The 22,275-nt window shown below is 36.0% G+C and overlaps 1 protein-coding gene across 1 annotated transcript in view; it reads left to right on the top strand.

Annotated features, from left to right (window-relative positions):
• The window catches only part of UTP20 (UTP20 small subunit processome component), a 79,017-nt gene that overhangs the window by 6,884 nt on the left and 49,858 nt on the right, over positions 1-22,275 (top strand). The window contains exons 6-18 of the mRNA XM_015820913.1: positions 676-757; positions 2,941-3,078; positions 5,794-5,949; positions 7,132-7,278; positions 9,742-9,876; positions 11,079-11,156; positions 14,257-14,435; positions 15,925-16,080; positions 16,805-16,893; positions 18,484-18,589; positions 20,527-20,677; positions 21,487-21,549; positions 22,052-22,192. Of these exons, the coding sequence (XP_015676399.1) occupies positions 676-757; positions 2,941-3,078; positions 5,794-5,949; positions 7,132-7,278; positions 9,742-9,876; positions 11,079-11,156; positions 14,257-14,435; positions 15,925-16,080; positions 16,805-16,893; positions 18,484-18,589; positions 20,527-20,677; positions 21,487-21,549; positions 22,052-22,192 (1,621 nt within the window). The remainder of the gene's footprint in view (positions 1-675; positions 758-2,940; positions 3,079-5,793; positions 5,950-7,131; positions 7,279-9,741; positions 9,877-11,078; positions 11,157-14,256; positions 14,436-15,924; positions 16,081-16,804; positions 16,894-18,483; positions 18,590-20,526; positions 20,678-21,486; positions 21,550-22,051; positions 22,193-22,275) is intronic.

The following is a 22,275-nucleotide window of genomic DNA, read 5'->3' as shown; positions in this document are numbered from 1 at the left end:
TTCAGAATTATGATTTCAGATAAGCACAGAATGTGGTTCTGGTAAGGAATTTGGTGTCCATCGAAGATAATGGAAATATGTCTGTAGTCTTAGTACAATTATGTGCTGACAGCAAAATTTAACTATTCCTGACATGAAAATCCAATACTTCGGTATGACTGTTTCAACCATTTTAGACTTAAAGAACCTTTAGACATTTATTTAGTGATCAATTGCTCCATTTGCCTTGCATACCTGTATTAGTTTAATATTTTGTGTGTGTATAATGACATTAGGCTGCAAAAATGTCCAGTATAATGAAAATAATTCTTGTTCTGTTACATTCTGGTGTGTGTGTGTGTATGAAGGAGTTGATGGGATTATATAAACAGAAATGTATTTTTCTTTAATCTTCTGACCACACCACTCCTGTGCTTTCATGGAACTACTTAGGAACAATCCTTGCAATTTGTATCACCAGTTTCTTCCCTACCCAAGTGAAGTTTGGTCATCTTTTCCCATTCCTATGAGCTATCTTACTTTGGTGTATGTGTTCTGTATATATATATATAACATATAACAAAATATGTCTTAACCTGAGTTAGATGGCTAAGTCTGCAAAATATTGCTGGAAGAATCAGTTGACCTGGCTAGTGTTCATTCTTTTTTTGGTACATGAAAATATTGTGTTTACAGATTGTACAGTACCCTTCTGGCTCATCGCAAACAGCACATCAGAAACTTTGCAGCAGAAAGCTTCACCTTCCTGATGAGGAAGGTAGGTGTTTGATGGACAGTGGGAGCAGTACTGGGAAGAATGAATGGGAAAGGGATAGTTTTCCTTGAGACAAGTTGGTCATTGTCTTTAAATCAATGGAAACAGTTCCCAGAGATGCCTTTGGGACTGATGGCTATTTTTGTTTCATGAAGAACATGTTTCATGAGCATATGCTATGAATGATAATCTCTTTCTTCTTAATAATACATGTTAGAAAATATAATTTCAAATCCTGTTTTGGTCAAGTATTCATTAGATAACTATGTAGTAATATCAGTTCTCATGGTATAATATGCAAGTCACAGTGTTATAAGAGTAGCTCTTCTCTCCCAATATACATATATATTATATAATACTTGCAACTGCCCAAGCATTAATATATCCAGTTTACACATTAGAGAACTGGGAGAGGAAGATCGGAGCCAAGTATGTTCATGCCTGCAGTTTGATTTGAACCAAGGATTTCTAACTCTTGAATTATGCTACCGCATGAGCTCCAAATTTTTCAGTTATTTACTATGAACTATTTAATGGGAAGTGTGGGAAATTACAAGCATTGCTGTATGTTAATTCAAGATCCTTGTCTCAGCTTAGTCATCCCACATAACTAATTTTGTTTCAGTTTGTGATGTGCAAGTTTGGCTTGCACTATACATCTGACCTTGATAGCAAGAAGTAGGTATGATTGTTATCATTATAGTGATTGCAACTATAGTGCTCTTCAGGCAATGAACGACTGTAATACACAACAACAGAAACAGGTGGGGAAGAGGGCAGGAAGGAAAACATAACATTTTTATGGTGTTGAATGTTTTTCCTGAAGAATACAGATGGAAATTTAGAAAATCTAATGACCATATAATCACTGTGCAAGTTTTTCTATGGTTTTCTATACTATAAATAGCACACTAATTTAATTCTTGCCAAGATACTATTAAGCCTAAGAATATTTTCAGCTGGTAACATTCATAAGGACCTTCTAATTTTCTACATATATTACTGAATAAACTAACTTAATAAAAACAAGAAATATATAACACAGAAGGCTGTACCTTTTACTGGGTGATCATACAACAACAATAATAATAGTATACACAATGTATGACCAAAAAAAGAGTGTGACATCAGATTTGTTATGGCAGGATTCTGAGGAAGCAATTAGGCAATCAAGAATCCAGAAACTTGTGATATGTCAGTTTTTATGGCTGTAAAGCTAGGAAGCTATAACAGAATTTCAGTGACGTATACAGCTTTGTATCAAATACAAGGTTTATTTATACAATCAGTGTTCAAGTTTCTATGCCTCCTTGTTTTCTGACACAATATGTAAAGAGCCAGAAGTAATTATTTTGTGTACAGGAGATAAGTTTTATTTGTCCTTGTTCTACTAACGGCCTATTACTATTATTATGTTCATATTTTGTTCCTGTAAGCGATTGTGGAATCTTTTTCTACTCAACTATTTAATTATTTGATAAAGTGCTGTTAATGTGATTTGAGTTGACAAACGAAATCAACAGACTTTCCCACTAGCATATTTCTGCAGCATGATTATCATGAGTGCTTAGAACAAGGGTAGCTTTATTTAAAATCTTGCTGAACAGCTAGTCGCTTACCTTTTTTTCTCTTTTCATCAGGGACCACATTGCAAGGAAAACATACGAATTACTTGCTCAGTTTGATCTACTTGATAGGCTTTTGAAATCCCAAATTTGTCTGAATTCCTGAGAGAAAGAATGATACCTAATCAAACAACTAATGAAATATTTTTCATTATGAAATGAAAACATTGTATGGGAAATAAAATATTTATTATATTAATATATTGATGTCATAAACCGACTCATGGTAGTTTAAAGTGTAAATAAAATTAAATAACAGTAAAATTCAGTTAAATATAAAATTAATAAAATAGCAAGCAATAATATTAATAGGACAGTAAAATGATAGTAAAAATAAACATACTGTCAAGCAGCCAATTATAATTTGAGGTCTTTCCATAATAATACTAATAGGCTATTGTGTTCGCTCACCTACTTTTTCCAATTAAGTTTATGTAAATTGGAATAGCAATACAGTATTGAGAGTTTCAAATGGAGAAGTAAGAGGATCACTGGGAATTAACTGAATTTTTAATGTAATAGTGGAACACTGTAGTTTCATTCTTCAATTTTGTCTCACAGATTTCTGACAAAAATGCTCTTTTAAACCTTATGTTCCTTGATCTGGGAGAGCATCCAGAGAAAGTGGAAGGTGTGGGACAATTAATTTTTGAGATGTGCAAAGGGGTTAGAAACATGTTCCATTCCTGTGCAGAAAAGGTAAATAATTCTTGGTGCATGAAACAAATATAACATAATTTATAGAGGATCGATAATCATGATCACATCGTGCCTGGCTATATAAGCTGAGGGCATATACTGGTCCAGTATTTGATTTTTAAAATATAAATGATATAAACAGTTAGATGGCCTAGACCAGAGGTCCCCAACCCCCAGTCCATGGATCGGCACCAGGCCGCAGCTTGCCAGAAACCAGGCCACGCAAACAAGCGAAGCCCCATCCGTGGGATGCAGGCAGCACATGAAACCATGCCCCCTCCGGTCCTCAGAAAACCTCTTCCCACAGAACCAGTCCCTGATGCCTAAAAGGTTGGGGGCCTCTGGCCTAGACATTGGTATTTGAACATAGATCTTTTTAATATTTATATTTTATTGTGTTTTACTAATCTAGGTGAAATGTTAATATATAATGCTACTCCATGTATGATATACAGTTGCAAGAAAAAGTATGTGAACCCCTTGGGATAATGCGGAGTTTTGCATGAATTGGTCATAAAATGTGCTCTGAACGTCATCTAAGTCACAACAATAGAAAAACACAGTCTGCTGAAAATAATAATACACAAACATTACATGTTGCCATGGTTTAATTGAACATAACATGTAAAGATTCACAGTGCAGGGATGAAAAAGTATGTGAGCCCCTAGCCTAATGACGTCTCCAAGAGCTAATTGGAGCCAGGAGTGAGCCAACCTTGACTCCAATCAGTGTGATGATATTGGATGTGTTGCTGACAGCTGTCCTGCCCTTTAAAAACACACACATGGGTTTACTGGTTTCAAGAAGCACTGTCTGATGTGAACCATGCCTCGCAGAAAAGAGCTCTCAGAAGACTTACGATCAAGAATTGTTGACTTGCATGAAGCTGGAAAGGGTTACAAAAGTATCTCCAAAAGCCTTGATGTTCATGTGTCCACGGTAAGACAGACTGTCTACAAATGGAGAAAGTTTAGCACTGTTGCTACTCTCCCTAGGCGTGGTNAGACCTACAGAAATCTCTGGCACATGCTAACATTTTTGTTGACACATCTACAATAAGGAAAACATTAAACAAGAATGGAGTACATGGGAGGACACCACGGAGGAAGCCATTGCTGTCCAAAAAAAATATTGCAGCACGTTTGAAGTTTGCAAAAGAGCACCTGGATGTTCCACAGCACTACTGGCAAAATATACTGTGGGCAGATGAAACCAAAATTGAGTTGTTTGGAAAAAACACACAACACTATGTGTGGAGAAAAAAAGGCACAGCACACCAACATCAAAACCTCATCCCCACTGTAAAACATGGCGGAGGGAGCATCATGGTTTGGGGCTGCTTTGCTGCCTCAGGGCCAGGACGGATTGTTGTCATTGATGGGAAAATGAATTCCAGAGTTCATCAAGACATTTTGCAGGAAAACGTACGACCATCTGTCCGCCAACTGAAGCTCTGCAGAGGATGGGTGATGCAACAGGACAATGACCCAAAGCATACAAGTAATTCAACAAAACAATGGCTTCAACAGCACAGAATACACCTTCTGGAGTGGCCCAGTGAAGAGTCCTGACCTCAGCCCGATTGAAATGTTGTGGCATGACCTTACGAGAACGATTCACACCAGACATCCCAAGAATATTGCTACACTGAAACAGTTTTGTGAAGAGGAGTGGTCCAAAATTACTCCAGATCGTTGTGCAGGTCTGATCTGCAACTACAAGAAATGTTTGGTTGAGGTTATTGCTGCCAAAGGAGGGTCAACCAGTTATTAAGTCCAACAGTTCAGATACTTTTTCCTCCCTGCACTGTGAATGTTTACATGTTATGTTCAATTAAACCATGGCAACATGTAATGTTTGTGTATTATTATTTTCAGCAGACTGTGTTTTTCTATTGTTGTGACTTAGATGACGTTCAAAGCACATTTTATGACCAATTCATGCAAAACTCCGCGTTATCCCAAGGGGTTCACATACTTTTTCTTGCAACTGTACCATATGCTAAATAATATATAGAGTATCTGATTTGCTATATTTAGGTTGGTTTAGATTCGGATCCTTTATAGTTTAATCACTAAGAATGTTTTTGCTTACTACTTGGACAATGGGTAGACACTTTCAGTGCCAATGGTGGAATTCAATTTTAGAAGGACTTAAAAATACATATTTTAGTAAAACATGTATCCATCAGAAGTTAACATATCTGATTTATATTTTTTAAAGGACAAAATCATATTACCATAAGAGGTCCTTGATGCTCTTTGAGCTTAATTATTAGTGTAACCAATGTAACACTAGTGCACTAATGATATGATCAAGTTTGGGTAATGAAATGTCTGCAAGAAAACAACCAAGTTCAGAGAGAACCAAGGCCACATGACCATAATCTGGTCATATGATAACATATTTCAGCAGTGTTTTTAGGTGAGTGTGGTAGATTGCTCATCTCTCCCAATTCTAAAGGAAACTTTTTAGATATTTGATCCAATATTTAATTGTTATCATTTGATTAGTTGAAATATTGAATTGGGCAGTATTAGAAATCATGACTATGGAAGGAATAATTATATCTCTAATTTTTTGATTTCTGATTGCTGTATTCTGTAATGATCAATTCACATAGAATAACAAATTACTGTAGAAGTTATTGACAATAACTGTTTAAAAGCTTTATTTAGAAAATAGCCCTCATATATCTGGGATTCTTTCTGCAGGCCATACTGTTAATTTTGAAGAAGATGGGACCAGTTACAGAAACAGAGGTTATACTCCCCTGGGTTTCCATTGGAGAAGTTTGCAAACATATGGCACAATCAGCTTCTAGATTCATCTATAGGGAACATTTTGATATCTTTTTCAAATGCTTGCAGGTGAGTTGAAGATAATTGAAATACAAAGAGAAGTCCCAACTCTCAGTTTAATATTAGTGATAAGATTACATAATGAAAAACTGAGGAAAAGTATTTTATGTTGAGGTAGTATTATTTTATATTCCAGCAAACAGTGGAATACTCTATATAAGCCTTCCCAGAATGGTTGTCCTGCCTGTGGCATATGGAAGTAGTTGTTCCAATTACTGCAGACTTATGCTTAGGGAAAACTGTTCTGAAAGCTGAACTGATGAAAAAATACAGCAGATGTACAGGGAGTCCTCCACTTACAACAATTCATTTAGTGACTTTTCAAATTACAGTGGCACTGAAAAAAGTGACTTATGACCCTTTTTCACACTTAAAACCATTGTAGCATCCCCATGGTCAAAATTAAGATATTTGGAATTGGTTCGTATTTATGACGGTCGCAGTGTCCCAGGATCATGTGATCACCTTTTGCAACCTTGAGACAATCAAAATCAGTGGGGAAGCCAGAGTCACTTAACAACCATGTTACTAACTTAACAACTGCAGTGATTCATTTAATAACTGTGGCAAGAAAGGTTGTAAAATGGGGCAAAACTCACTTAACAAATGTTTCACTTAGCAACATAAATTTTGAGCTCAATTGTGATTGTAAGTCAAGGACTACCTGGAGTCACAAATAACCATGTTGATGTATACTGTTTACAAACTTATCTAAAAGTTGTGTGAGAATAATGTTTTGTCCAAGATTGCTTTCACATCAGCCTGATTTAGGTGTTGTAAAGCAGTGCTGTGGGAGTAGCAGGGAAGAGTCCGTCCTATCTATAAATGTTGCTTTGATGACATCCATGATGAGCCAGACTCCATAAGTACATTGTCATTAACCTTTCTGAGCGACACATATTACAGCTTCTGTATGAGTTGAAATCTTTATAGTTTAGCTTTGGGGGTCATGCGGAAGAGCCCTAGAGGTAAACAAAATTATTGTACTCACAGAGAAGAGACTGGTTCTTTAATGGTATCATATGCCTGTGTGGAAATGAATGGCTGCCCACTGCTATAGTTATCTCCGAAATAAGGAAGAAGACAAAACCAGAAAAGTTATAAGCACTAAATATCATTGATCTTAATGAACCTTCTGTCTTATTTTTATTAATTTAAACTTTGAATATATTTTTGTCAAAAAAAAATCAGGAAACAGTGTTTACATTGCAAGAAAAGGTAACCAAGGACAACTTTTGTGAAGCTTCTGAACAAATGGAAAGATTATTGCAAGTCTACTTAATCATAGTAGAGTATGCACATGGCTCAAAAATTTCACAGCCTGAAGAAGTTTGTAAGGTAAGGTCAACTACTACTACTTCTACTACTACTACTACTACTACTACTACTACTACTACTACTACTACTACTACTACTACTACTACTACTACTACTTCTTCTTCTTCTTCTTCTTCTTCTTATTATTATTATTATTATTATTATTATTATTACTATTATTATTACTATTATTATTATTATTATTATTATTATTATTATTATTTTGTAATATATTTTATTGATTTTTTAAAAAACAGAAATCACTTAATAATTGGTGAACAGTGTGTTGTCTAGGTTACATTTGTAAAACAATAATTAACAATTGATTTCTATAATCCATAATCCACATAATGATTTTAGTTGATTTCCTCTTTTCCCAAAATATCCTCTTTTGCAAACATTGAGTTAATACAATTCTTATTGTTTTGATAGATAACAATTAAATATATAATTTCCCCCCAATATTCCTAAAAATAATAATCACATCAATATAATATTTCTTTTCTATCCAGTCATTCTGGTTGCCTTATCATAGGTCCTGTTACAGTCCTTATTTAAATTTGTTTCTCCCACAAAATTCTAGGTATTGTTACTGGTTAAGATTTTCTCAAAAATTAATTACATTTAAAAATTTAACTATTTTTCCATGTGAACCAGATTTTTTTTCTGAAATTTATAATTCTCTCTTTATCTACAGCCCAGATTAATGTCTTTTTTTGTCACAACTGTTCTTTGTTGTTAAAACTGAAGGTCACAAACACAGATTAGCTTTTCCCAGGTTGCCACGTCTTATATTAAAGTCATAGCTGTCATAGTCTTCATCCACCACTAGCAACTATTTGTTTTTCAATTTCCAAAATAAACAATTATCTTTAAAATGAGAGTCTTAACAATTCAAACAATTTTAGATTTATCCAGATTTCAGTTTTAAATTTCAGGTTTTATATTTATTTCACTTCCATATATTTTGATCCTTCATAAAAAGATTAATTCGCCGCTTCCGTTAGTATAAGGGTGGGTCGGAAATCCCTCTCCTTCCCTTTCGGAGGTATTTTGCTTCTTGGGGAATCCTTTCCAGGAAATTAAATGTAGAATAGAAAAGAGAAGATCGAATTCCTCACCCAGTTTCAAGCACACTGTTCACAGTTGTGCTGGTTAGTGCTTTTGGAGTTCGGTTGCTAGTAGCTTGGGCTGGTCGATGCAGTACAGCCAGCCTTTCTCCTGTCGGGTTAGAAGGCTTTCCCCAAGTTGAACGGAACGGCTGCCGCCATTTCAGAATTTCTGGAGCACCCTTCTTTCTTCATCGCCTCTCTGGGGCGACTTAGACCCATTTAGGGTCCCCAGACAAGGCAAAATTAGCCGCAGGGGTGCGGAAAATCCGCAAGCCTGCGACTGGTCACTACCGCGTAAAACCGGAAGTCCTCAACTTTTTTTTTTTATTGGGGCAGGTCATGTGGGTTTGTTATGAGGAAAGCTTCTTTAACCTGATGTCCTTGGGGGCATTTCTAAACTGAAATGACAATCCTGGGAATACTAGTTACTGTAGTCTGAATATATTTGACCAGTACCAGGTTGGGAAAAGCAGGGAAGCAGCATGACTTAACTGTTGTGTTAAAGGATTATATGTAATGGTATGTGACAATGTTCTTACTAATCTTTTTATACAATCTGAAAAAGACTCTGTAGCCCTAGATAAATTCTCTTTTATGAATGAAAGCAAATATATGTGTCCCAGAATAATTTTGCAGGATTTAATCCCTGTTCCGTCACCAGGACCAGAGGTTTAGTCTTCCGAGCTTTTGGACTCGTGCTAGAGCCCTTTCTTAGGTAACTTCTCTCTGCCAGAATGTGTGATTCTCTTATACCTTACTGATTCTCATATTATACTGTTGTGCAATATTGGCAATATTGCTCCAGAAGGAAGAAGCAGCTGAGAGGAACATGGCAATAGAATGATTGAGAGATAGGCACAATTTACAGTGTGATAGAACACTGAATAAGGTGTCAGATAAGACAACATTTTCAGGTAAACAAATAACAAAAAATGTTTTAGACTTCATGGCTTTTGGAAAGAAATCAAAGAATTATTTTAATTCTCACTAAAATTAGTTACCATATAATAAATTTCCACTAGAACAAAAGATTTCATTTAAAGAAATGTAGGCAACCTGCCATACTACCATAATATGTTTCTAAATCTTATTGGATTATCCTATCTGCAATTGGATTATCTTTTTTAACGACATTCTTTTTTAGCCTCCATTTTCAGCCCACTTGCTGAAAACTTTCTGAGAAAAAGTGTTTTATAGACACCTTTTGGTATAAAGGAATATTACAATATTTTGTTTACTTTTCACATTGTGAGGATTCTTTCTGTGTACTGCTGTATATGTGAAATAATGAGGGAAACAATATTTTTATATATTTTTATTTTGCCTGAATGTCTTAAAATTTTGAAAATCATTATTCATTCTTTTATTCCAGACATTAATAAAAATAATAGATACATCTGATCTCACAGTGCCTTGTTGTGATTCCCTGCTTAAAGTTATTTCTGTTTTGCTTCTTCATGAGAATGTCTTATTGTCTGATTCTTTGGTGAAAGAAACTGTTGAAAAGGTAATAAGGCACTAAGTTAAATTAAAATGTATATTTTGGTAAAAGATCTAATGAACATATGCCCATTATAATGTTTGCTTTGTATTTTTCTGGAATAGATCTAAATATTTCTGATAACAAATATATGTAGATGGGCATAAATGACAACTCTGATTTATCATCAGTGATTGAAATGAACTATATGTGAATTGACATGGGGAAATGTTACTTTAAGGAATTTGAGTTTTATGGCACCTTAAGGATTAAGAAATTTATTATAATTTGTATTGTTTTGTATGTATTTTAAATAGATTGTCAGCCGCCCTGAGTCCTACGGGAGAAGGGCGGGATATAAATCCAAAAATAAATAAATAAATAAATAAATAAAATGGATCATGATCCACTTCATCAAACGTAAAGTGCATCACCCACAACAGGAAAGTTATTGTATATACCAACCAGTTGTTAACCATAACCAACTTGCTTTCACTGAGCAAGCTGCCCAAACATATATGGAAAAAAAAATAAGTACAAAACTGAAATGTCATTGATAAAAAAAACTCATTGGAAAATGGACAGTAACAATTCTACTTTTCAGTCCATGAATTTTTCCTGCAAAATATTTTTTTTATTGTAATACTGCATATTTATAGGAGGTTGCATTTTAAATAAAAGACCACAGTCAATATGGCAGAAATGAAATGCACAAAAGCATTTAAACAACAGCAAAAGGTGCAGTGGAGGAAAAATCAGGGTAAATAAAATATTAGGTTTGATAGCAATTGGAAGCTTTTTGCCAAGGATATGGCCAAATGTTAAATCTATAGTTCATGGCTTAAGAGAATTATTCCCCTAAATGTTTTTATTTTTTTATTTTAAATTTGTAAGTTTTTAAGGTTTACCTAGCTAAATGTTTAGTTTTCACCCTTGAGTTGGGGTTCTCGATCAACAGTGCCTGAATATGTAAAGGGAGGGCAAGAGTTGAAGACAGCATAGTTTTTGCATGTTGATATGTAAGATTTGTTTCAGACATTTCTTAGTGTGATCTGTGATGATGCTTATGTATATGAATATAGTTAATTCTGGAAAGATGCCACTCATGAATCAGTGTTAACTTTTGTGACACGATTATCTTCGGGCAAATTGTGCAGAATCAGTTTGAAAAGTTTGAGAATCTTTTGGAAAAGTCATTGAATCTGGACCGGCCCTTTTCTTTTTAATAGGTCTTCAGAAGTGGATTTGAATGGTATTCTGTTTTGAATTTTTCTAAAGCGATGTTTCTGATGAAACAATTTGAAAAGGTAGGCAACCCTTTCAGCAACTTTTCAGCTCTGGGGAAGCAATACAAGCATCTCTGAATGTTATTGAGTTTTAATCCAAGCAGTCATCTCCAACAATGTCAAATGCAGAGAGTTCTAATTCAGTCCCAGGTTGCCCATCCATGTTTTAATTAATGTAGGGATTATGTGGAAAGAACTTCAAGAAATGTCTATAGTGTTTATAGTCTGCAAAATCCAACTGCCATTGGCTAAGAGCTGTATTTATTAGTTCTGAGATAGATTTATAGTTATTCTATTCTTTGAGTTTCAGATAATAATAAAAGTAAAATAATTCATTTATGCCGGATCCAAAAGATACTCTGAAAAGAATATCCTGGGTATGAAAAGTGCATAGCAACAACTATAATAGCTGCTAGATTCTTGAAAATCTTGTTTAGAGATAATGCATGAACTTAATTAACCTTAGCGTGTTTTATTTATGCAGCAGAAGTGAGTAATAAGAGCACTTCAGGTTTATGCACTTCATTGTCACAGTATAAGCCCTGGGCTATTTCATGAATCATGCCACTGTTACCTCACAGTGCAGATAGGGCTGAGGCTGGGGAATGCAAGTAGTCCTTGTCTTACAACCTCAATGGAGCTCAAAATTTCTGTTGCCAAGCAAGACAGTTAAATGAGTGGTGCCCCATTTTACAACCGTTCTTTCACAGTTGTTAAGCAATTCTCTGCAGTTGTTAAGTGAATTATGAGGTTATTAAGTGAAACTGGCTTGCCTTGTTGCCTTTGCTTGTCGGAAGCCAGCTGGGAAGGTTACAGATGGTGATCACATGACCCTGGGACACTGCAACTGTCATAAATACACGCCCGGTGTCAAACACCCAGATTTTAATTACGTGGCCATGGGGATGCTGCAGCGGTTGTAAATGGGAAAACTGGTTATAAGTTGCTTTTTTCAGTGCCATTTGATTAGTCATTAAGCGAATGGATGTAAGTCGAGGACTACCTGTAGTGCTTATCACGACAGCTTGTGGAGCATGTAGCTTAGTGGGAGATGAATTGCAGAATTCCCATGCCCAGCTTTAGCTGCTCTTAGAGTAAACCTATTTTTTTAAACATTCAGTAGCCGGAATATTAAGTGCCCTCTACATCTTAGGAAGTTTAGTAAATTTTCTCAGGTCTATAATTTAAGACTTGCCTCTGTCGCTTTAGGAGAGAACTTCATTTCATAGGGTAGAAAAGTTTAGATGAACATTTATCATGAAGCAGTGCAACACAGAACAGCAGTATAGTGTTATGAAGGGGGAAAGTGGGAGGAGTATGAACTATGGAACCAGTGAAGATTTGCAATTAGTTTAAGAATGTTAAGAGAGAGATATAGATGTTCTAGAGACCAAATAATTTAATTTTGTTTTTACATTGAAATGTAGAGGTTGCTTTTAATAGCTAAGGTTGTTCATTTAACTATTTTTAATTGAGTAGTTTCCTCTGAGTCACGTTTGATCCCTGGAAACTTCGCTGACATGTTTCTTGACAACAGAATAGTTTATCATCAGAGCTTTCCTGGATTTCTTTTTAAATTGTTCAATCTAGTCTGTAGCCCTTGAATTTTTTATTAGCTTCTCATTACGTTTGCATTTAGAAATCAGCTGGGTGTAGCTAAGTGCTACCACTTCCCTGAAGTTGCTTTTAGGACCCCTAAAGATTTGACTGAAGAAGATGAACAATGTAGCTGCCTGATTAAGGTTGCTAGGAGTCAGGCAGTGTAAAATTTTAAGATAAATAAATAAATGATAGAAAATAGGGAGGAAAGTACATATTAGATGCCCACATATTGAATCCTTCAGATATCGAGGCATGATGGGCAACCTGTAGCCAATCTGTACCCTTCAGGTATGTTTTTGCTACCCCCAGGTTCCCTCTAGAACAGGGGTCCCCAATCCCCAGGCCATGGCCCACTACTGAACCATGGCCTATTTGGAACCAGGCCACACAAGAGGTGGGCTGTTACATACACATGTGTGCAGCTCTACTCACTCGAGCGGCGAGCTGGTGGGTGTGCATGCGTGTGCTCAGCTCCACCTGTACAAACAACGGACCAGCTTGCATGTGCATAGTGAACATAGCTCCACCTGTGTGAGCAGCAGGCCAGTGTGCATGTGTGCACAGTTCCATTTGCATGAGCAGCAGGTCAGCATGCACCTGCATGCGCACTGGTCCAGCACAACAGCTATTTATGACTGATTTTTCCCCCTTCTGTCTCTGACAGCTAAACTGGTGGAAAAGATTGTTTTGAAGCCTTTGGAAGATATATTTGTTTTCTATACATCTCCCCAAATCCACTCCTAAGGGTTCTTGAAGATTAAAAATAATTGCACACACATGGGCATTTCCATAGACCAGGCATGTCAAACTGCCGGTCCGCGGGCTGGATGCGTCACAGCGAAACCGCGCCCATGCCATTGCCAGCAATGGGGAAAAAGTCTCAATATGTCGTGCGACATCACGTGACGTCGCGAGTTTGACATGCCTGCCATAGACTGTGTGAGCCCAAGATTAAAAAAAAAATGCTGGCATTGTTTTAGAGGATTATACTATACTCTTTGTAAGCCACCACAATTAAATAAGACTAAGTTCTGTGTTTATGTGGAAAATTGGCTTCCTGATTCTGATATATCTGTGTCCTAGTTTGAAAAGTCTTGTACAGGTAGTCCTCGACTTATGACCACAATTATGCCCAAAATTTATGTTGCTGTGAGACATTTGTTAAGTGAGTTTTGCCCCATTTTATGACCTTTCTTGCCACATTTGTTAAGCGAATCACTGCAGTTGTTAAGTTACTAACATGATTGTTAAGTGAATCTGGCTTCCCCATTGACTTTGCTTGTCAGTAGGTTACAAAAGGTGATCACATGACCCCAGGATATTGCAAGTGTCATAAATATGAGTCAATTGCCAAGCATTCGAATTTTTATCCTATGACAATGGGGATACTACAATGGTTATAAGTGTGAAAAATGGTCATAAGTCACTTTTTTCAGTGCTGTTGTAACTTCGAATAGTCACTAAATGAACTGTTGTTAAGTCGAGCTTTACCTGTATTGTCTTGTTCTGTTCTTTTCAGCAATTTCTTCCCAGCCTCCTTGGATACACTGGGTACTGTATCTACAGCGATGATGCTTTGATCCAGGAAGTGGCCTTAGCAGTTCTCTCTAGACTTATCCTAAAGAAAGCAGAACCTCCCTCTGTTGGATCAATGGCCTATGAGAAGTATCCACTTGTTTTTGAAGAATCAGCTAAAGGGTATGTATGTCTTAACCTTATCTGGAATTACACAAGTGATATTCCTCAGAACTTGTTAAATAAACTTATGTAGTGTAGCAAAAGTGCATGTTTTAACATCCGATAACAATTCTTTAACTCCCATTTTGGTTTAATTGTTCTGCAGTTACTACATTAAAACAGAAGGGACATAAATTGAATCATAATCCTGCTGCAGTTCATTCATTTCTCCTAACCCAATTTGAAGTGGAAGATATCTCTTGCCAGGGCTATTCTAAGCCAGTGATAAAGAGCTAATCTGGCTCTTTAAGTATTTAAACACTATTGATTGTGTTGATGTATTAATCTTTAGTGTCGGGTCAGTGTCATAATTTCATATTTTAAAATGCCTTGTTTAGCAACCACATTTGAGATGGGTGCCAGTGAGAATCAGTTGTTAAGTGAAGTGATTGCAAGTGAAACCACAACTGGACTTATTGTCTTACTTCAGCTTTCCTTTGCTTTATAGATCTGCAAAGGTTGTAAATGCAAGGACTGGTCACAAAGCAGCTTTTTTATCACTATTGTAACCGTGAATGGTTGTTAAACAAGGCAGTTGCTATCTAAGACTACCTGTATGAGTAATTAATTCATTTAGAATATTTCTCAGTCTGTGTTGCTGCTTTGTAGTTCAGGTATCTCCCTTTCAGAGTCAGAGTGCAAGTTCATGTCTGATTCAACTCCATAATGAAAGGAAAACTATGCAAATTAGGTTCCTGCTGAAACCAGAGCAGTTGTTGGTTTTTAGATTTTTTTTTTAATCCTGCCTTTATTATCTTTTACAACTAACTCAAGGCAGCAAACATACCTATTACTCTTTCCTCCTTCTATTTTTCCCACAACAAAAACTCTTGAGGTGAGGTGAGCTGAGAGAGTGATTGACCCAAAGTGGCCTAGCCAGCTTTCATCCCAATGGCAAAACTAAAACTCACAGTTTCCTGGTTTCTAGCTTGATGCTTTAACCACTAGACTAAACTGGTCTGTTCATACTTAATAAGTATATTGGCTTGGCTCACTTTTAACTATTACTTAGTGTGAGTTTCTATATCACACTAAATAAAAAACAAACAGTGATCTATGAACCAGATCAAAATATTTACAATAAAGAAAAATAACAAGAATAACTTAATCTGTTCTTTTTTACTTATATATATGGTATATATTTACACACACACACATACACACACACACACACACACACACACGAGATGTGTTTGAATATTAGTAGCTCAGGTTGGTAGCTGGGCTGTTGGTTTGATCTCTGGGCTTGGTAATTAGATTGCAATGTTTCATCTCCGTTTGGGGGACATCTTCGTATATAAAATTATAAAAAAGAGATCTTTGTTGGGCAAGTGGGTAGTGCATAAGTTGCAAATTATAGTGGAAAGCATAATCTCTAAAATTACAAGAGAAAAGTATAGTGCAAACAATTTCATGTAACTGTTACAGTGACCATTCAATTTTATTTTAGATTGAATAGAAGATATTTGAGAAGTAAGAAGATGGAGGAAAAAGAAGAGGAGACAGTGCTTGATCATATTCTGTCTTGCATCAGATTCCCCACCAGCAGAAACACAGCTGACCTTTCACAATCCTGGGCAGCCCTTGTAGTACTTCCACATATAAGGCAACTATAAATCTACCCTGGCTTATTTTTTTACTTCTTTCCACATATTGGAGTACATGTATTATAACTGATGTGTAGAACTTGGACTTATTCTTCTGCTTTCTGGAACAGCAGTTCTCAACCAGAACTAGGAAATTAGAAAGGGTAAAATAATCCCAAACACTTTGCTGGCTAAATGACTGTTTAAAAATCCAGCAGTTGAAAGTCAAGATCATCTGCAGTATTGCCAGTGATATCTGAGCACATTTCTTGGATTTATTACTGATCCCTTGTTGCTTCTATTGTTAGAGGCAAGCAAACATCAAAAACTGTTTGCAGACTTGCTAACAATTGTGGCATCAACAAATTAGCAGATTTAATAGAAAAGAAGGATTTGGATTTCTTTCTTTTTTCAAATAAGTTATTTCCAAAGACCTTCTAATTTTGCAAGAGAGAACTAGATGTATCTGAGAATGTTATCTCTAATTTGCTACTCTTATTTTTTCTTATAGCTGTGAATGTACAGCTAAACATAATGTTATCATAATTCTCAATCCAAATTGCCCAAGGCAAATTACAAATTTTCTCTCCTCTAATTTTCTCTCTCCTTACTTCTGTTTCTTTTTTCATGCTTTGGGGTACATTGGAGGGTAAAATGAAATCATAGTTCAAGGTTGAAATTCAGAAACCAACGCTTAGCTTTCAGTAAAATTATAATTTATATTTGCATTTATATATTTGACAGGCCACTAGTGAAAGAAAAAGTCACACCAGTGCTTACAAGGTTCTCTGAGAGTCTCTTTGCTGCCCTTGACAAAGGACAGTTCTGCAAAGGTTAGCCCTTTTGATTAATCTGTTCTTTCTTTGTAAGAGTCAGTAAAAATAAATACGGTCTGTACCTTTCCCTCTCTCTCCCCTCCCCCTTTGTATAAGTGTGGTTAATTTTGACTGCTATTGGATTGACACTCCCTTATTTGCCCAGATTTTTTAAAAACTTTGCCTTTCCAGTGTGATCCCTGGAGATAACAGTGTGGTTGCCAACATGTTTCTTGGCACCATCCCTTATTGAATTTAATTTTTCTTTTTTTTTTAATTTTAAAAAATGAATGGGTAGCCAGTTTGCTCAAGCATAATCACTAACCTGAAAACAGCCTGCATTTTCAACTATGCATTTTGGTCCTCCATAAATCCCAGAATCATTCTTAAAAAAACATTTGGGCGTCTGCCGCCCAATGCTTTATTTGCTTTCTAATAGATCAGTGGTGGCAAACCTATGGTACGGGTGCCAGAGGCGGCACTCAGAGCCCTCTCTGTGGGCACGCGCGCCGTCGACCCAGTCCTAGGCCTTCAGGTGGGTTTTATAAAACCTTTTCACTTTAGGTCTCCGCTGCCGTGTGCAAAAAAAAAAGGGTTCAATCAGTCAATTTCAACTTCTCGCGGGAAAAAAAAGATCTTGCAAGGTTGGAATTGATTGATTGAACTTTTTAGTCCCACCCAGTCTGCCGTTACCACTGCAGCCACACCCACCCAATTGGCCACGCCCAGCCAATGGGCCACACCCAGCCAATGGACCACACCCACCCGCCACTCGACAATGCATAAGTGGGTTTTGGGTTGCAGTTTGGGCACTCGGTCTCTAAAAGGTTCGCCATCACTGTAATAGATGGATGATTTGTGATCAGCCTCACCATTTTGACAATCATTTTTGAAATACTCATAAAATGCTCTCAAAATTCCAAATGTTGGAATTTTGGAATTCTTCTCGGCCATAAAAAGTTTGGCAATTCTATTTTAAAACATTTATTTGTTTGATTGGCCTAATCTGCTGTTTTTATACTTTTAGTTTGCTTTTAATACAGTATTAATTAGTTGAGATAACTAAATAAGAGTACAGGGGCAAGATTATAGGGGGAAAGCTTTGTTCTTATTTCTGTTGTGAGGTACCCTGAACTTCTGATACAGATTGCATCATTGTACTAAGATTGTTTAAGACTGTTATTGTCTTGTAGAAGATGCACACTAGAAAAATGCGTACATCACTGGTGTGCAGATGTTTGCATGAAATGCATTCCAGGAGAAAGAAATCTTTTCTAATTTGATATTTATTCTCCTTGTATGATCGGCTTCAGCTTTTCTTGCTCAAACCAATAATGGCATGTCCAGATCTTTGAAAATCATACTTAACTTGGTTCATATCTAAGCAATATGTTAGACTTCTACTGTGCATTTAATTTACCTTATGAAATTGAATTAATATTTTTTCATATTTATCCATCTTTTCTCTAACTTTATATAAAATGTACATATTTTACAGGTAGTGTGCATGTTTTGTAAAATAAAATGATTATTTTATTTTAATAGCTTTTAAAGTATTTCTGATATGGACATATGAACTAAGACACAATTTGTTTTTTATTTTCTTAGGAAACTTGTTTGTGACTTGTCAAGCTGTGAGCACGCTTCTTAGTTTAGTGGAATCCTTGGAAATTTTAGATATGTTACCAGTGGAACGCATAAAGACTTTATTGATGTATGTATAATAGGAAAATATTTCCCTATGAAATAGCAACTCTAGCTGAAGTTAGCCTGTTTTATGCTATATTGTTATCAAAAACTAGGTTGAGTAATCCTCAGGATATGACAGCAGTTGGGCTGGGATTGCTGTTGCTCTGTGATGAAGTCATAAAGCACTATGTTATGTGACTGCATTGCTTAGTGATGGCAATTCTGGGCAGTTGCAGTTGCTGTGATAACCCCCAGATGTGTGAGAAGAAATCAGGGAAGGGTATAGGAGGGCCAGCACAGGTTACATGTGAGTCATAGGAAGCTGGGGGAGAGCCTGTGAAGGCTTGCATGAGCCAGGGGATGCTGCAACCAAGAGAAAAAGTGGGAGGGAATTAGCAGAGTGACTTGTGGCCTTCCCTGCTAGTTTTCATACTGAATTTGCTTGTGAGAAACTGGCAGGGAAGATCGCAAATGGCAATCATATGACCATGGGTCCCTGTAGTTGCAGTTGCGATCACAATTGCAACTATGGCTAAGGGGATGCTGCCGTGGCTGGAATTTGGGGGAATCAATTGTATATTCATTTTTTCAACACTCCTCTAACTTTGAATGGTTGCTAAAAAAAATGGGAGTAAGCCGAGGACTATTTGAACTATTTACATAGTTATTGCTAGACCTAGAAACTCCTTTTTTACATGGAAAATGTCAGACACAATTGGTATTTATTGCATTTTATACAGCAGAGATGGGACTTTTTCTTTCCCTGAAAAAACTCAATCCCCAAGGTTAATAATCAGAGACAGTTTTTCAGACTACTGGAAAAAGAAAAGATTTCATGGTAGAAATTCCAATTATTGTAAAGGGTCCCTGGCAATATGGTCGTGCTGCTGGGAAAAATAGAAAATTGCATCTGTGTATTTCAAGTGTTCAGTTCCTGTAAGCTTGAAGTTTTATGTAGCAATGACATGGAGCACAATTCAGGAGGCTTATCTTGCATCCTGTAATATAACGTGTTCTGTGACTTGGCTGAGGTGAGCAGTCTTAAGTCTAAATGGGGCACATTAGCTTGCTGTTATGGGAGCTTCATTTTAATCATTGTCATCAATTGTGCTTAGGTTTGATTGTCATTGCTGTCTTACCTGTCATTGTTGTGCATATTGGTGAGGGAGTACTCAGCATCATTAGCAACAGATAAAACAATTGTTCTGTAAGATATAGGTTTTATATAGGTTATTGATAACCTGAGAACCGATGTGGTAAAGTGATGTAAAATTAAAATGCAAATAATAATAAAGTGCAATTTTACCCTTGCATAAACTTAATAGATGGCATTAAAGCAAGTATGTTGTGTCATCTCAATTTGCCGTATGAGGGATAAAACGTAAGATAACTGTAAAGAGGTATTATAAGGATTAATAGTAAATAATGCAGGATAAGGTCTTAAATATTTGAAAACAGACAGTAGAACTGCTGTATTTGCTTACTGCTAACAGTTGGATTGAATACATTCTCCATCTTGGAGGCTATCCTACTCAACTGCTCTTTGAAGAACAAGATTCTGTGCTTAAGAGTATGCTAGAGTCAACTTGACATCTTGTTTGGTCTCTTAAAACTGGCCAGTTAATGTCCATGTACCTTTACATACACTTATTTTCTTTTTTCCTCCCTCTCCCCAACTCTGTTGATGTTAGTCGCTAAGTCATGATCAACTCTTCACAATCCCATGGACCATAACACACCAGCCCCCCCCCCCCGTCTCCACCACTTTCTTCCAGAGTTTGCCCAAATTCATGTTCATTGCACAAATGGCACTGTTTAGCCATCATTTTTTCTGTACTACATTACTAAGAATGTATGATGATTTTTATAGAAAGCCTGCTGTTAAGACAATAACATAGTAAATTAAAGTAAAAATCATATTTTTAAAATATATCTTGATTTTACTGTTTTCTTTTTCTTTAGGACATTTCCTTCAGAACCATCTGCCTTACTATTGGCTGATCTGTATTTTACAAGATTAGCATTGTGTGGTTATCATAAACACTTATCTAAAGAGACTCTGACGGAATTATTTTCTAAATTGCAATTCAATATTTCTTCCAGTGCACCTAAAGTAAGCTGATCACAACTGGTTTTCTTTTTCTTTTTCTTTTTTGCTTCTCCACTGTTCTTTCATGCTTCACAAAGAGTCATTGCTGCATAATGTGCAGTAAACTGCAGCAATTCAATCAGCAGTCTGTGGCTGTTCTCACCTCATATCAATTAGTGTTACATAATACTTTGTGCTGAATGCCCTCTGGCACTAACCGGATGAACAAGAATGGTCTCTGGCAAAGACTCAAAAGAAATAAATCAGGACATAAAACAAACATTGGAGGATATTTAAATCTCCATAATCACATTCGTGGATCTTAAGGATAGCTATTTGCAAGAAAATCAGTTTGAGGGGTGAATAAAAAAACGAGATTGTAGAACATGAATGCCTGTTAAAATATGATTTCATCCAATTTGCCTTAAACAGAAATTATCAGCTTGATATTTTTTCCAAGAAGTCAGAATTTTTAATTGTACTATTTTTTCTTTGATACTAATATATTGAAATGTCTTAAAAATGTAGAAATGAATATTCATTTTTTACTTCCTTATACTGACCTTCACTTTGTTTTCTTTCATCTATATCTGATAAAACAGATTTTGATATAAATTAAATTATTGTGATAGGTAACAGGAAAGAAATACAATATTGTATTGGGAATATACTATTCCTATCCAAGTAATTTGAAGTTTTCATAATTCCTAACTTTGGGGATATTGGCTAAAGCTCATGGAAGATGGATCTAAAAATATTTGGAGACATAGCTTATCTATTGCTGGCTTATATATTATTAAATGAATTAACGAAGCATGATATCTTTGGAACAGGTGCGACTGCTAACTATACGGATTTTAAGTCGTTTTGATAACCTGCTTTCAACAGGAGCTCAGGTAACATTTCAAATTGTAATTTAGTGCAGCAAATGGTACAGCATTCATGTAGAAAGAGGCTTCTCCAGTGTTCCTAAAGTGGTTAAAATTGCAGTGGTAGATGAACCAAAGTATAGGTTTAGTAGTGTTCCCTAACTTACATTTCTGAATGTTAGTATGCCATTATTTTTGGTGAATTTAGAGCTTGCACTTAGTGAAGGTTTGATTCCTGCAAAATACTTTATACATTAGTACATTTTCTTTTTTCATTTAAAACAATAATGAATTGCTAGGAACAGCTTGGATTTAAGTTTAGGGTGGTGTGTTTCTTTCTGGTTGAAAACAATATTTGATGTTACTCATATCCATGCATTGAATTTCTTTTCACTGAATGTTTTTTTTGGACATAGTGGATTTTCAGCTGATTTCTAGCAACAGTTAGGAAACTTTCTACCAAATAAGCTATGAATGCATTTGGCTTTGAAGAAACTTTCTGACACATTTTTTTTTCTCATGTGCTTAGGATGTGGGGTTATTTGGTATGTTGCTTCAAGCCGAACTTGTGCCAGCAAATATCAATGATTATCGTGAGAAGCTGCTCTACCTGAGTAAGCTGAGATATGATTTGGTGTGTTCCATGATCCCCGAGGGAGCTTTGCAGGAGGTAAAAGTGTTCTTTGTGAAAAGTCTTAGCATAATTGCATTTTCCTATAAGCAAATCATGCAGTTTTTGTATACTATCATAAT

Source organism: Protobothrops mucrosquamatus, unplaced genomic scaffold (genome assembly GCF_001527695.2).
Source record: "Protobothrops mucrosquamatus isolate PMUCROS unplaced genomic scaffold, P.Mucros_1.0 scaffold1212, whole genome shotgun sequence".
Classification (NCBI taxonomy): Eukaryota; Metazoa; Chordata; class Lepidosauria; order Squamata; family Viperidae; genus Protobothrops; species Protobothrops mucrosquamatus.
The sequence above is the reverse complement of the archived record's forward strand: the minus strand, read 5'-3'. Positions and strand labels throughout refer to the sequence as shown.